Source organism: Geotrypetes seraphini, chromosome 8 (assembly GCF_902459505.1).
Source record: "Geotrypetes seraphini chromosome 8, aGeoSer1.1, whole genome shotgun sequence".
Taxonomy (NCBI): domain Eukaryota; kingdom Metazoa; phylum Chordata; class Amphibia; order Gymnophiona; family Dermophiidae; genus Geotrypetes; species Geotrypetes seraphini.
In genome coordinates, this window is record NC_047091.1 from 126,238,614 (window position 1) to 126,254,723 (window position 16,110).

Consider the following 16,110-nt stretch of genomic DNA (forward strand, 5'->3'; position numbering starts at 1 on the left):
AATTATACACACTATAAAATGTCCAATTTTACATCAGCTGATACCCAACTACTGTGTATGTGAAATCAGATATAATATAATCATGCCATGACATTTAGATTTCAATCACTCTGTAATTGTCCCTTCTAGTGCGACAGATACTTTATATTAGAATCTTCAGGTAATGAACCACTTTTTGTGAGAATTCTTGTAGAGAACTCCATTAGCATTCTGCCTCCCATCCCTCTGGGCTGTCCATCAATCCCTCACTTGTCTGTCTACAAGTGAGATGGTAAGAGCCTGTCTTTTTGCTCGTGTTTATTTTTTTATTAAATTCATTTTTTGCTGTGTGAGAGTGCAGACTCCTAAGTTGAGGGTCTGTTTCCAAGGGGCAGCCTGCATGAAAAGTTTGGTGGCTTAGGGATTGATCCCTTGGGAGCAAGACTTGCCCCAGGATCGTCCACAGTGGGCTTAAACATAGGCTGAGTGGCTTTGACAGTTTTTCCAGGATTAGATCCAACTGCTTTTCTCAGCCAGTCTGTGCGTGCAAGGTCCGGTGAGGGTTGAGGTCTCCGGCTGGTTTGTTGGGCTTGAGAGGCAGTCTGAAGAGACAAGTAGTCTGAATTCCAGGTTTGTTAAGGCAGAAGTTCTCCTTGTAAGCTGTCTGTAGCTTCCAGCATACAGCATGGCATGATGAATAACAGGCTGACAGCTTGAAAAACAAAATTGGGGGGGGGGGGGGGATTCTGGGATTAGAGTCAGGGTTACCACCTTAAAAATCCCTAAATTGCTAGTTTTTGGACCTCAGTGTAGCTCCCTCGGGCTGTTTTTGGTGCTAAAATCGCTGCCATGGCCATCTTTGATTTCCCAATTTGAAAATAAAAGTCCCTATCTGCCTTAAAACATCTCGTTTTTGCTTAAAAACAGGTGTGATGAATTCATTAGGCTAGGATCCTTGGATTCATGCCAGATTTGCACTAGAGGGCTGTCTGAGGATCATCCATGTCCCATGTGTTGCGCAGCACATTGGAGGAGGGGGGGCTGCTTGCTTAGCCTCCCCATGTCCCTCAGAGGGTGTTCATGCCCAGATGGTGTGAAGGCCAGGAAAAAAGTCCAGGTTCGAACTGGGGAGCAGTACAAATGTGTCTCCAGCGAAGCACAGCTGTGGCGCTGTTGCATAACCCCAGAAGGGAGCTCATGAACATCCACAGAGGCTGTCTGGAAGTCCTAGACAGGGGTATCCCCTGAATTCATCAATATGATGTTTGAAGCTTAAATGATTAACAAGGGCCATGTGGAACCTTCAGGGATTGCGGCCATGCTGGCGCCGGGGGTTCTCCCACCCCCTCTGAGGAGCGCAATTCCCTAGCAACAATGTGACGTGCAAGACGGGGAGGTCGTCTGAGGAAAACTGGAACAAAGATGGCTTTATTTCAATGTCTTTTACTCTCCCAGTCAGGACCCTCTGTAGCAGGAGATACTGCTTCATCTCTAAGGGGGCCAAATGGTGGAGGCCCTTGATTTCAGAGAAGACTCCGACTGTGCGCAGGCCCAAATTTTGGAGGTGATCACGGAATCCCTCCAAGGTCATAATGCCATTGTACAGAGCCATGGTGAGATCTCATCTGGAATACTGTGTACAATTCTGGAGGCCACATTACCGTAAAGATGTGCTGAGAATTGAGTCGGTTCAACGGATGGCCACCAGGATGGTCTCGGGGCTCAAGGATCTCTTGTACGAGGAGAGGCTAAATATATTGCGGCTATACTCTCTCGAAGAACGTAGGGAGAGGGGAGACATGATTGAGACGTTTAAATATATCTTTGACTTGTATTTGTCATTATTTTTATTATAATTGTTATGTATATTGGGAGGGGAGGGAAAGGAGGGGTTTAAATTTTTATAACAATTATTATACATATTAGGTAATACATATATTTCAGTTATTTTTGTTCATAAATACAGAATAATATATTGTATTTACAGTGGTACATGAAAGGAATTCAAGTGTATGTTTAATGAGATCGTTTTAAATTTCTATGTTACACTTGTGGATGTATGAAAATGAATAAAAAATTTAAACAAAACAAATACATCACCGGTCGCATCGAGGAGGAAGATGATATCTTCTTTCTCAAAGGGCCCTCGGCCATAAGAGGGCATCCGCTAAAACTTAGGGGTGGAAGATTTCATAGCGACACCAGGAAGTATTTCTTCACTGAAAGGGTGGTTGCTCATTGGAATGAGCTTCCTGTGCAGGTGATAGAGGCCAGCGGCATTCCAGATTTTAAGAGTAAATGGGATGCCCATGTGGGATCTCTAAGAGGGCAGAGTTAAGGGGAAGGGTCATTAGGGGTGGGATCTCTAGGAGGGTAGAATTAGGGGGTGGGTCAGTAGAGTGGGCAGACTTGATGGGCTTTGGCCCTTTTCTGCTATCATTTTCTATGTTTCTATGTAACAGATATGCTAGAGAATCATGAAACCCAAAAAGACAACTAAAAAGATGTGAACAATATAAGATGATGGAAAATGTAAATTGGTGGAGAGAGATGCCAACTGGAACAATTCAGGATACCAACAGTGAGTATTAATTGCATATGCTGGATGGTGCCATTTATAAGAGTGATAGATGGGTGATTAAAAGTAATGCTTTATGTGATGCTCACTTTCGTGAAGGAAGGACTGGAAAAAGGCCTTGCAGTTGGCTCCCTGAAAGTTCATATTGCGGGACTCTCATGTTTTGAGCCTAAGGTTAATAAAAGCACCGTAGCCACGCATCCAGATGTGGCCAGATTTTTGAAGGGCGCTTTGTGCCTACATTCTCCACTACGACCTCCTTTTCTGGCATGGAGTCTTAATCTGGTCCTACAGGTAAGGCTAGAGCGTCCTATGAACCTTTAGAGTAAGGTTCTTACAATCTTACAATCAAAACAGTATTTTTGATGGTGATTACCTGAGTCTGACGAGTGTCGGAACTGTGGGCTTTGTCAAGCAGAGATCCCTTCCTCAGAATTTTGGATTCAGGTGTAGTCTTGCACACAGTTCCATCTTTCTTACAGAGAGTGGTTCCCAGCTTCCATATCAACCAAGAAGTGTGATTGCCTGCCTTCACTCACTTAGGATTAAGAAAGAGTGATAAGATGTTGAAATTGATGGATGTGCACAGAGTATTACTATGGTATCTGGAGGTCACAAACAAATCCCAACTGTCAGATCATCTTTTCATAGTGGTGGGGACTGCCTGTAAAGGCTGACCAGCCTCGAAACAGACCATTTCAAGATGGACCCATATAGCCAGTTCTTCAGCCTATATTGGAAGTAGAAAACATCATGGGTGGAATCTTCAGCGGTATCCCTGGAAGAATTTTTTATTGTGGCAACATAGTCCTCTCTCCATAGTTTCAAGTTTATTTAAAATTTATTATACCGCCTATCAGATTTCTAGGCATTGTACATCGATGAAAAGGTAATTATATAAGATACATTTAAAAATAAAATAAAGAAAGAACATCTGAATTGGTAAATATAAACATCACTGGGGAAAGTTAGTACGACAGACAAGTGGATGGGACGGACTGTAACAAAAGGGAAGAGGGCTAGAACTACAAAATTAAAAGAAAAGGAATTTAGAAGGGACAAACAGAAGGCGGGGGGAAAAACTTTGTTGGGGAGCGTTGAATTGTCCTTATTAGGGCAATTACAATTCAAAGAGGTCACTGAACAGAAAGGTTTTTAATTTGGATTTGAAATAATTTAAAATTGTTTCTTCTCTGAGACAGTTAGGTATGGAGTTCCAGAGGGACTGAAAAAATGTTTGATCGCGGTAACTGAAAAAATGTTTGATCGCATAGTGTTAATGTGTTTTAGAGATGGGATAGTGAGGAGATTTTGTGTGACAGAGCGAAGTGATTTGTGTGGAGTGTAAGGAGAAAGAAGTCTATTGATGAATTTTGGTTGAGAACTAGAACTAGTTTTGAATTTAATAATAGGATTTTATAAGTAATTCTATATTTGACTGGCAGCCAGTGAGCTTTGATTAATTGGGACGAAACATAGTCAAACTTTTTTGCGTGGAATATTTTAACAGATGTATTCTGCACGATCTGCAACTGTCTAATTTCTTTTTGGGTGGACATAGCGGCCAAAATGGACCCCGCATTTAGATCATCTGTACTGTTAGCAGGCCTGTCTGCCCTGCCTTAAACTCTGGGGTCTGCTTTGTTATTTTCTGAAGGCTCAGGACTAAAGTGTCTGTCACACTAGAAGGAAAGATTAGATTCTTACCTCAGTAATCTTCTTTCTAGTAGACAGACTTTATTCATGAAGCTCACCTTGTCAGATGTTAATTTGCCTGCTTACTACCTCAAATGAGCTGGGGAATCTGGCCATTTTGTTTCTTTCCTTTATCCAGCCTTAAGAGGATAAAGGACGTGACTGCTGTGTTGAAGAATCTAGGGGTTTTTTTCCTATAGAATCTCCCACACTCTTAGTGCAGGTTGCTCTCAGGTTAGTGATTTGTTTGTTTTCATCTTGTTATGTATTGCAAAGGGTTAAGTTTTGTTTCATCTGTTATATGTTATTGATATGAGCAGAAAAGACATATTTCTCGGGGAGAGTCCCAATACCCTTCCTTGTTCTATTTCCCATCCAGGGCTGACCATCTGCTTTGGTACAAACTGAGGAATTGAAGTACAGCCCAGAGGAATGGGAGGCGGAGCAAAAGAATGCTAATGAGGCTCTCTACAAGAATTCTTGCATGAAGGGGTTGACTACCCAAAGGTTCAGGAATAAAGTGTTTGTCTACTAGAAAGAAGATTACTGAGGTAAGAACCTAATTGTTCCATGTTAACAGAAGTGCAAATTTTCATATATGTATCCTAAAGTCTAAAGACAACAACTTTCCACCTCCAACCCATCTATTGGATAGATCAGAGGTCCTAGTTTTTGCTCATTTGTTCATGCTGGAGCTTTGTAAGGTACATTAAATTGTGTCAAAAGATGAGAGAAAAAGAAGAGAGAGAAGATAAATACATTGTAAGTTTTGTGTGTGTTGGAAAATTATTTTTAAAAATATCAGTTTGGTTGGCAATTCTTTTATTTAATATTTATTACAGTTTTTGACCATTCTGTATCTATGGTTTATATTTCAATGAATGTTCCCAAGTAATTACTAACAGGAAAGCCCACAAAGCCACATAACTGTTCCTTTTCACAGTGTGCTGCTCCCAGTTTCCCCTCTCTTCTCCCACTAGGGCAGAGGAGGCCTGGGCTCCCTCTATATCTGGGCCTCTGGGAATGGTGGATTCCACTATGATAACTGCAACTGTGATGGTTACACCAACAGCATTTATACACTTTCTGTGGGTAGCACGACAGAAAGAGGCAACGTTCCCTGGTACAGTGAAGCCTGTGCTTCCACCCTCACCACTACATACAGCAGTGGCGTCAAGAATGAACGGCAGATTGTAAGTCGTCTTTTCTATATATTAGGGCTGGGAACATATGGGAAATATTCTGAAAAAGAGGGATGGGCACCTATTGAAAGAGGTTTATGAGGAGGAGCATTCTAGCATTGGGAAAACTATTGTGTTATTTGTTGAACTAGGATAGGGGAGAAGTTAATTTCATTGAAATAGGCTTCCCCATGGAAATACACTGGATGCAAATGGATAGTGTTTCTTAACGGTGAATGTATGGCACACTGCTGAATACAGACCTCTTGTGTGCCCCATTTTCCTCCCAAAGGTGACAACAGATATTCGTCATCGTTGCACTGAGCGACACACTGGTACTTCTGCCTCTGCTCCTCTTGCAGCTGCTATTGTTGCCCTTGCTTTGGAAGCAAAGTAAGTGGAACATTTTATAATGCCATAAATGCTTATACTTCCTAGCTGCCTTTTAATAATAATTGTTTACTGGCAACAATAGGAAAATTACATACAATAAATGCCATTCAACCAGAATAAACAGGATGAAATATGCAAATTACTGTATGTAATAACTGAAACTTAAATCAACATGATTTTCCTGCCATATTCATCTTATCGCCTCTCCCCTCTTCTCAGGTGCTTCAGATTCTTTAGTTACATAGAAGGCCTGTGTTCTTATGGTCTCCTACTGCATTAACAATTGTATCGTCCCCCCTCCTTTTCCATATACCCTTTCCTCATATAAAAATCCTCTTTTCCACATCTCCAACCTATCCCACCTGCTTGCCCCATGCTTATCTCAGCTGCCTTTTATGGCTTCCTGATTTATGTGGATCTTGTATCCTCTTATCTCCACAGCCCAGCACTGACTTGGAGGGATCTGCAACACCTTGTGGTGCGTTCATCAAATGCAGCTCATCTGAAGGCTGATGACTGGGTCCTGAATGGAGTAGGACGGAAGGGTAAGGCTACCCTGAGTGAATCTCCCAGAATGGCCTTCAATTCTAGAGGTAGAAGAAGCTGAGATCTCACACCCAGTTTTGGAAGAGAAGCCTTTATTTCTCTGGTGGGAAGCAGAGAGGCATATGTAGGAGGGGCTTTGAACATTTGGTCACAATAAATGTTTTCCTTAAATTGAGTTTGTTTTTCTCCTAGTCAGCCACAATTATGGTTATGGGCTCCTGGATGCCAGCATTATGGTGAACTTGGCCGAAAAGTGGGAAACTGTTCGCCCCCAGAGGAGATGTTTAATTCAAGTTCTGTCCTCAGCACAGTAAGAGCTCAAAGGATAGATGAGGGGTGAAACTCTAATGTGAAGGCTTCATTATTGAGAAGTGCAGAAAAGGAGAAGTTGTATAAAAATTCAACACAACCTTCAACTCTTACTTGAAAAGTAAAATTTCCCCTTTTCCCAATATGGTATTATCTTTTTCTAGAGAGCATATTATACTGCTGTGGGGTACAGAAGGCTCTCTACAACACAAGTAAACGAACATAGGCACTTGCTGACCTCTCTCATCTCCATTTCCCTTGAACTTCTATCTCAGTTAGGACCAGTCCATACTGAGGCCTTATAGCTTTTGTTCACAGCTGTCTGGATTTTCCTCCTCTTAATCTGTTGCTTCTCCCAGCTAGTCCACTCATTGAATTAGCAACCCTTCAGATTAGGGGGGTCACAGACTGGCTCACACTAGATTCTGGTAATTCTAACCATTTGATGATACAATTGTTGAAGAGCTGGGACTCTGTTGTCCTGGATTAGTGAATACAGTGGTACCTTGGATTACGAGCATAATCCGTTCCAGGAGCATGCTCGTAATCCAAAATGCTTGTTTATCAAAGCGAGTTTCCCCATAGGAAATAATAGAAACTCGCTTTGATAGGTTCCCACCCTCCAACCCCTCCACCCTCCAACCCCTCACGTTTGACGTGAACTCTAAGGCCTTGAGCATGCGCACATGCTCAAGGCCCAGCACAGGAGACAGATGTTCGGGCACCGGCACCAGCACAGGACATGCTGGTGCCAGTGCGGAGGCTTTATCAAAGTAAGAAGAGGGTTCGGGTGGGTTGGGGGGATCTCGGGTTGCGGCGGGGGGGAGTGCCGGATCGCGGGGGGAGGGTGCCGGTTCGCGGGGGGGGGGGGGGGGTGCGCTCGCAAATCGAGGCGTGCTCGGTTTACGAGGCACCAAGTTTGCAAATGTTTTGCTCATCTTGCAAAACACTTGCAAACCGGTGCACTCGTAAACCGAGGTACCACTGTACTTCTCTTAAGCTCCTTTCTCAAGGAGTGTAATTTGGCCTGGGAAATTGGACCCTGCTTTCCTGAATGGTAGTTTGCGGCCTTGCTACTGCATCATTGAAGGCAATGTTTATATTGTCCACATAGCTGCAAAATCCAAAGGTACTTTACCTGAATGTGCAGGTCCATTTTACTCCTTGTGGTTCACAATGTAATTAATTTACAAAGCATAGTTAACGTCACAGACTAGTCCAATATATCCCTCCCACCCAAATTAACTATAAATATGTTCAAACACAAATGTCTTCAAACTCCTCTTAAATCTAGCCAAATCAGTTTCATTTTGAAGATCCTGAGGTGCCACAACTGAGGAAGCTCTCTACCAGTAATTCATTAATCATACTTCCTTTTACACTAGGAACATATAAAAGGTGTGTTCCTTGAGACTTTTAAACTGCAGCCCTGAATGTAATGCTGGATCTTAGCCTGCAAATAGACTAGAACTTCCCAAAATCAAGCCTTAAACACCAACATCACTATTTTAAATTGAATATGGTATTGCATAGGTAATCTGTGTCACTTAGTTAATACAGGTGTAATGTGATCAAACCTCAATCCCTACAGAATACAATCCATCATATTCTTTATCGTCCCTCCAGACCAGCACAGAAACTGATGGGTTTACGCTCCTCTTCCAGTAGGTTGAAGACTGAGACACTGACTTTTGACATCAGTACAAGTGGGCTATGCAGGTCCTCTTACAATCAGTCTTTTCTCAGTCTCCAGCAGGTGGAGTGGTTTGTTTATTTAGTCTGTGCTGAGGTTTGTTAAGGCCTGTTGGATATGATTAGTGAATCTTTCTTGTTCTTTTGTCTGTCCATACAGAGCTTGGGGGACCCTTTTGGGGATCCTACCGACCTTGGGGGGTGTCATACTTGGAAGAGTTGAGTCCCTCCCCCATTTCCCCCACCTTCCCAGGTTTTTTCTGAATCTAGAGGAGCCTCAACAGTACGCCTGGCCACCGATACTGGCTACGACTACAGTTTAGAGTGCCTGTGGGGTCTGCATTTTCTTGATACAGCTGGTTAGCTGTGAGAAGAAATAAACTGAAAAAAGATGACCAGACAGAAGAAATAAAGGAGCCTTTATATCAGGCCTGCACGACTCAAAAATGATCCGGGGCCGCAATGAAGTTGGAAAATGTAGTGAGTGCCGCAGGTTGTAGCTCAAGGCACCCGGAAGTGCGCAGACGTTGCCGTGATGATGATGTGCGCATACGTGACATCACGTTGACATCCGTGCATGCGCAGAGGTCTTCCAGACGGGCCCTGAGATGCCAGTAGGGGGTACCAGAAGGGAAGAGGGCGGGAGAGAAGGAGAGGCACTGGTGCCGGCTGATTACCTACAGAAGTGTTTCTTAACTACTTCAAGCTAAGTACCTCCAACCACACAGGCCTCCCACGCTCCTGCCCCCTTTACTAATTGTAATGCCATTTTTTCCTTTCATTTTTCATATACACACAGGAGATATAAATTCTCAAAACTGGCACATTTCAATCACTATATTGAAAATAAAATCATTTTCCCTACCTTTGTGGTCTAGTGACTTTATTTTTCTGTGCTTTTAACTATGTTTCCAGGGCCTTTTTATCCATTGACTGTTTTTCTCTTCTTCACTTTCTACCTTGCATCCATCTTTGGCATTAACTTAATATTCAATTTTTCCATTTTTCTGCTTCTCAAAATCTACTTTTCCATATCTTACCTTCCCTTCCTATCTCTCTCTCCTTCCCTCCCCATTTCCATGGTCTGACATCTCTCTCCTTCCCTCCCTCCTCCCAGTGGTCTGACATCTCTCTCCTTCCTTTCCCCCCTTCTCAGTCTGGCACCTCCTCTCCTTTCCATAATCTGGCATCTCTCTCTACTACATGGAACGCGCTTCCGGAGGCTGTGATAGGCAGGAGCAGGTTACAGGGCTTCAAAGAAGGTTTGGATAGGTTCCTAGAGGACAAAGGGATTGAGGGGTACAGATAGGAGTAGAGGTAGGTTATAGGGATAGGAGTAAGAGGTAAGTTATAGAAATAGGCAGGGACCACTACTCAGGCAATAGGCCTGATGGGCCGCCGCGGGAGCGGACCGCTGGGCGAGATGGACATCTGGTCTGCCTCAGCGGAGGCAACTTCTTATGTTCTTATAAACTCTTCCATTCCCTGGTCTGGTATCCCTCCTATTGAGGAAATCTGCAAGGCTGCTACTTGGTTCTCAGTTCATACTTTCACATCTCATTATTGTCTGGATGCATTCTCCAGACGGGATGGACACTTCGGCCAATCTGTTTTACAAAATTTATTTTCCTAATGGCCAACCTTCCCTCTATCCCTCTTTTTGTTAGCTTGGAAGTCACCCATCAGTTAAGAATATGCTGCCTGCTTGTCCTGGGATAAAGCACAGTTACTTACCGTAACAGGTGTTATCCAGGGACAGCAGACAGATATTCTTACGTCCCACCCACCTCCCCAGGTTGGCTTCTTAGCTGGCTTATCTTAACTGGGGACCGCGCGCCTCCGTCGGGCGGGAAGGCACTTGCGCATGCGCGGTGTGGCCTAGCTAGAACTTTCTAAGTTCTTAGAGTGCAATCACTCCAAAATTGTCCGTACCGGGGCTCCGTCGGTGCCGTCATCCATCAGTTAAGAATATCTGCCTGCTGTCCCTGGATAACACCTGTTACGGTAAGTAACTGTGCTTTTTGTGCGCTTCCCTTTGATCTGGCCATGGTGCCAAGGACCTTCACCAAAATTGTGGTGGTGGTGGTAGCGGCCTTGTGGAAGGAGGGTTTCTGTGAATGTGGAGTTGTAGGTTCTGGAATAAGCCTTGTTTATTTCTGCTTGGCTCTTCGTAAATACTGATTGTAAGAAGGACTGCATGGCCCAGTTATACTGATGTCAAAAGTTAGTGTCTCTGTCTCCACCTACTGGCAGAGGAGAGTAAACATAAGAACATAAGAAGTTGCCTCCGCTGAGGCAGACCAGAGGTCCATCTCGCCCAGCGGTCCGCTCCCGCTCCCGCGGCGGCCCATCAGGCCCATTGCCTGATCAGTGGTCCCTGGTTATTCCTATACTTGCCTCTCACTCCTATCCCTGTACCTAACTCTACTCTTATCTGTACCCCTCAATCCCTTTGTCCTCTAGAAACCCATCAGTTTCTGTGCCGGTCTGCAGGGACTAAAACAAAGAAAATTAGCAGGTAAGGACCTAATTTTTCCTTTTGAACCTATTCTCTCTGTAATAATCCCAACTGCCCAATGTTAGACTTTACACTAACTTTTAAGTACGAGTATGTGTGTTCTTTAACTCTGAAATTTGCTTAAGTAAGCCCCCTTTTTGCCTGGGTATTTTTTTCCCCTAAAATAACATATATACTTAAAAAAAAAAAAAGGAAAGTATGAGCTTTTGCAAGCCTACCATAATTAGGCCCTGGGAATACCTTGACTAAATATCAAAAGTCTGTATGTTGTGGCACTATGGCTTGTACCTTTTATTTGCATAGAGGGTGCATTTAAGGCACCGAATATACGCTGCTAAAACAGTTTGGAAATTGCCCAATGTCTATTTAAAAGAAAGTCATGTTTCCAAATTTTCAATTCTGTCCTATCACTCCATTGTTGCAATGAAGGTACTGGGAAAGTTTCACCAAATGTTTGATCTTCCTGCAGGACAATTACATCACATCTTGTTGTTCGTAAGAATGTTACTTCCTGTGCTGGCACACCCAACTTCATCCGCTCCCTGGAGCACATTCAGGCACGAGTCACACTCAGCTACAGCCGTCGGGGAGACTTAGAAATCTCTCTCACCAGTCCCACGGGCACCAGATCCATCCTTGTGGCAGTTCGGTAAGCTGGTCACGGAGGTGTTCGATGGTCTGGTCTGTTTTATCTGGCATAATGATGTCTGCCATTGAGGCATTTTGTATGCCTTATGTAATTTTATATTTTGACGAATGTTAGGGTTTCGCCAGTTTTTGCCTTAAATGATATTTGTCGTTGATGCGACGTGTATGTCATATGCAATTTGATTTTATATGTAAGTATGTAATTTGTTATAGTGTGTTTTTGTATTGATTTGTACGACAAATGTTAATGTTTTATTTTGTATGTTCATATGTAACTTGCCCTGGATAAGGGCAGGAGAGAAATAAGCAAATAAACAATCTGACCAAGCAGACACCAGTGACTGATGGCACAAGAAAATGTTATCTAGGGGTTTGATTCAGATGTGTGTAGGGTTTCTAACAGCAAAACCTCTCAGAGGGAAGATGCTTTGATAGATGGCAGTGGTGTGAACAGTTGTAAGAGGGATACATGTACTAGTTAGGAAAGCCTAAGTTCAATCTTATGGAACAGGGGAGAAGAAATAGGCATTCTGCACATAACTGCATCAAGCTTTCCACATTGTTTAACAAAAATTATAAACACTCACTCATTTTCTACCTCTTACCTCATCTATAGTTATAATTCTACACACTTCTTTCCAGTACCATGCACACTATCCCAATCCAATAGAGTAGACTTAATGCCTTCCTTCTACCCACATCCACAATTCTATTCCGTTGCTGTCCCATCCTCCTCAAAAGGTATGAATTCAGGATACTGGTTCTTTGGAGAGTCCCACATCTGATGATCTCTTTGTGCTTCATAACTATTCAAAATTCTTCTTCATCCCCCAAAAGATAGGAGGGCTTCAACCCATACTAGATCTCTGTAATCTAAGGCTGATGAATGAAAAGAGGGGCATTTGATATTCGGAAGGACACATAGGTTACTATGGTGACTGAGTTATGGAAGGACACAGATGTTACTATGATGACTGAATGACTGACGAGTTGAAGACCTTTGATAAACTTTGGGTGTTTCTTCCTTTTGATATGGAAGATTGCAATCCTGGAAAAATTTATTCATCTACATAGCAGAGCTGAGTAAAACTATTTGTCAATTCTGAAGAGGATTTCTGACGTGAAGTAGATGATGTTTGAGACTGCTTCTCTTCTTATGTGTAAGGACGTTAGAGCATGCTCCGCCTCCAACTCATGGTGTAGTTCCATTAATAATAAGTGTCAGAACTGGCTTTCACAAATTTGATGATTTAAATAGAATACCGCCTCTCTCTTCATAGAGGGTTGGTGTGCATGCATGCTCCGTCCTCAGTGACGTATAGGAACATCTGAATCTACATCATTTAAATCATTTTCGTGCTACCATCAACTCTGACAATTTATATGCAAATCGTCGATGTCAAAGGACTATCTCTTTTCTTTTTGGATTGAGAATGATTGCGGATAAAAGGCGGAACTAATTGCTGGATTCTTGTCCTATCTCCAAATCATTCTGATATTGGTATCCTGGAACAATATTGGAGGTTCAGTGTTATGTACAAATAAACGCGATGAATATATGCTGGAAGAGTGCTAAGTTTGTGTGGGTTTAAGGATTATATGAAAATAGGAGACTTAATGGTTTTTGTTCAAATATATGAAATTCTCTCATGTGCTCTTTAAAAAAAAAAAAGAGATATGCTTTTTACTAGTTATTTGAAATTTATATTCGTGTAATAGGGGTCTCCAGGAGAAGGTTCTTTTAATAGGAATGCTATATTTTTAATATATGAGTTTTCTTTCTAATGGATTAATGTATATAAACAGGTGTAGAGAGGTGAGAATTGAATTAATGTATGATGATATATATCTACTTAATGATATATTTATGTACTAAGAAGTAGGCTCTTTAAAAGTGACTAAATAATTTTCTAAAAAAGGGGGGAGGGATACAAAGATAGGTTTCGTTACATGAATGAAGGGTTTTGAGGGAGGGTGGGGGGGAGGGTTACATTTATATGTTTAGATTATAATGTAAGATATGCAAGTGCCTTGTTTCATTGTGTTGATTATGAATATTGTACACTTGATGAAAGATTTTTAAAATGAATAAAGAATTTAAAAAAAAAAAAAGATCTCTGTAATCTCAACAAGTTCCTCAAAAGAGAGAGGTTCAATTAATTCCCTTGCCACTATTCTTCTTCTCCTTAGCCAAAACTATTTGCTTGCTGAACTTGACCTTAAAGATGCCTGCACTCACATCCTAATTCATACAATTAGCTATTTCTAAAATTCATCTTTTCCATCACCATTTCCAGTACAAGGTTCTTCCTTTTGGACTGTCTACTGCACTCTGAGTCTTTACAAAGTGTCTGGTGGTAGTTACACTGCTCTTCGAAGAAGCGATCACTATATTTTTTCATTCTTTGACAATTGGCTTATTTCAGGTCCTTCAAAGTGGGCAACAGAACTCTCAGTAGCTGCTATTATGTACATCCTTACAAAATCTAGGCTTCTGATAAATCTGCAAAAATCTTCCCCAATGCCCACCACCATTATTTAGCTTTTCTGACCTTATCTGAATATATTAGTAGCCTAAGGCTTTTCTACCACAGCAGAGATTGCATACTCTTCAACAAATTGCAACTCGAGTTTCTGTTGCACCCTCGGTCACAACTCGCACCAGATTACAACTATTGGGTCACATAGCTGTAACATGTCATTCTGTTAACCTGAATTCACATGAACCTACTTCAGTGGCATTGAAAGCAATCCCTCAACAATTAATTACTTTTTTCATTTGTGGCTCCAACAATCGAATCTTGTCCTTTTCAGACACAGCTTCCTCAGCTAACTTTGACAACAGATACCTTCACGTTGGTCTGGGGTGCTCACCTGCTCCATTGGAAAACACAAGGAACAGGATCCAACACAAATAATGTTTAAACATAAATCATTTGGAACTCAGAACAATCTTCAATGCAATGAGTATATTTTCAGTGAAGATCCATCACTATAACCCTTCTCATCAGGACAGACAACCAAGTTGCCATATTCTACATTACAATGTGGATTGGGCACCCTTTGCTTATGTTGAGAAGGAAAATTAGGAACTTATCTGTCAATTTAAATGTCATTCTTCAAGCCATGCATCTTTTAGGGCAACAAAATCAGTTATCAGATTCTCTCAGTGGCAAGCTGAACCCACATGAATGGATGCTGGACAAAAGCATGATCCAAATGATTTACCATATATGGGGCATTCCCATCATAGATCTTTTTGCTTTTTAGGACAATGCTAAATGTGCTTTTTCTATTCCATTCATCCATGCCTGTACAGGCTTGCACTAGACACCTTTGCTATATAGTGGGGTTAAGGCCTCCTTTATGCTTTCCCACATTTTCCTCTCATCTCTAGAGTACTATAAAAAAATTTGCACAGATAGTGTAAATAATACTCATCGCTTTTTGATGACCCCCATCAAATCTGGTTCCCTTGACTACTGAGTCTCTCTACCAGTGTATGCAACCAAGTATTCTCGCATCATCCTATGTTTCTCACACAAGAGAAGGGCCAGATCTTCATCTATGAGTCTATGCTTGATAGCCTGGAGATTGGACAGGACCTCCATGAAACACTGCTTATCCCTGAACCAGCAAAGCAAGTACTAGTTGCCTCAAGAAAACTGTCTACCAGAAAATCATAGTGGTCATTTCTCCTGGTGGACACATGTCCAAAATGAATATCCTGTCTCTTGTTTACCCTTAACAAACCTTACCTATCACTTTCATCTCTCAGACACAGTTCTCAAAATTATTTCTGTAAGAATCCACTTAGCAGCAATAGTAATATTCCACTCTCTGTTTCAGAGTAAGCTGTTGTGACCATTCTAATGTAGCATGCTTTTTGTGAGGGCTCATGAACATGAAATCATCTGTCCATATCCCAGCCCTAGAAAGGGATTTGAATATAGTCCTTGCCAAGCTCATAGCCCACCCCTTTGAACATCTAGCGACTGCATCTATTCAACATCTAAAATGGAAGATAATTTTGCTGATTGCAATTGCTATGGCAAGATGAATAAAAAATGTGTTACCCTACTCCCCCTCCCCCCATATACCCAATTCTGTTGCACAGGGCATACGAGTCCTGACTAATGGGTTAACTTCCTCCAGTTGAGAGACATTGCAGAAGGAATCATACCCTTTTTCTTCAGCGTTGCCTCCTTCCCCAATGGGCTGAATTGCCTCTCTTCAGTTTTTTCCTTCTGCAAGCAAGCTGGAAAGTGTTTTTCTGATCTGCTCTAAGAAGTTTTTGTTATTTTGGGGGGGTTTTATCTGACTTTTGAAGCTTGCGATGCTCAAGAGGTCCCCAGTAGCCCTGGGGTAGCTCTGTCTGGGAGAGGACACAGACACTCTGATGAGAGACTACTGCTGGCAGGGCAACCCATAAAGCACAGGTGTCAAACTCAAGGCCTGCGGGCCGAATCTGGCCCGCCTAGCTATTTTATGCATCCACGATGCTGCGTTTTCATTGCCACCTCCGGTGTTATCTTCTGGCCGGCTCTCTCTTCGCTGCCGCAATGCACAAA

The 16,110-nt window shown here is 42.2% G+C and overlaps 1 protein-coding gene across 2 annotated transcripts in view; it reads left to right on the top strand.

Annotated features, from left to right (window-relative positions):
* PCSK4 (proprotein convertase subtilisin/kexin type 4) overlaps positions 1 to 16,110 on the top strand; it is a 107,794-nt gene that overhangs the window by 60,706 nt on the left and 30,978 nt on the right. For both annotated transcript variants that reach the window (XM_033957494.1, XM_033957495.1), the window contains exons 8-12: positions 5,233 to 5,445; positions 5,726 to 5,826; positions 6,268 to 6,371; positions 6,565 to 6,682; positions 11,361 to 11,540. In XM_033957494.1, the coding sequence (XP_033813385.1) occupies positions 5,233 to 5,445; positions 5,726 to 5,826; positions 6,268 to 6,371; positions 6,565 to 6,682; positions 11,361 to 11,540 (716 nt within the window). The remainder of the gene's footprint in view (positions 1 to 5,232; positions 5,446 to 5,725; positions 5,827 to 6,267; positions 6,372 to 6,564; positions 6,683 to 11,360; positions 11,541 to 16,110) is intronic.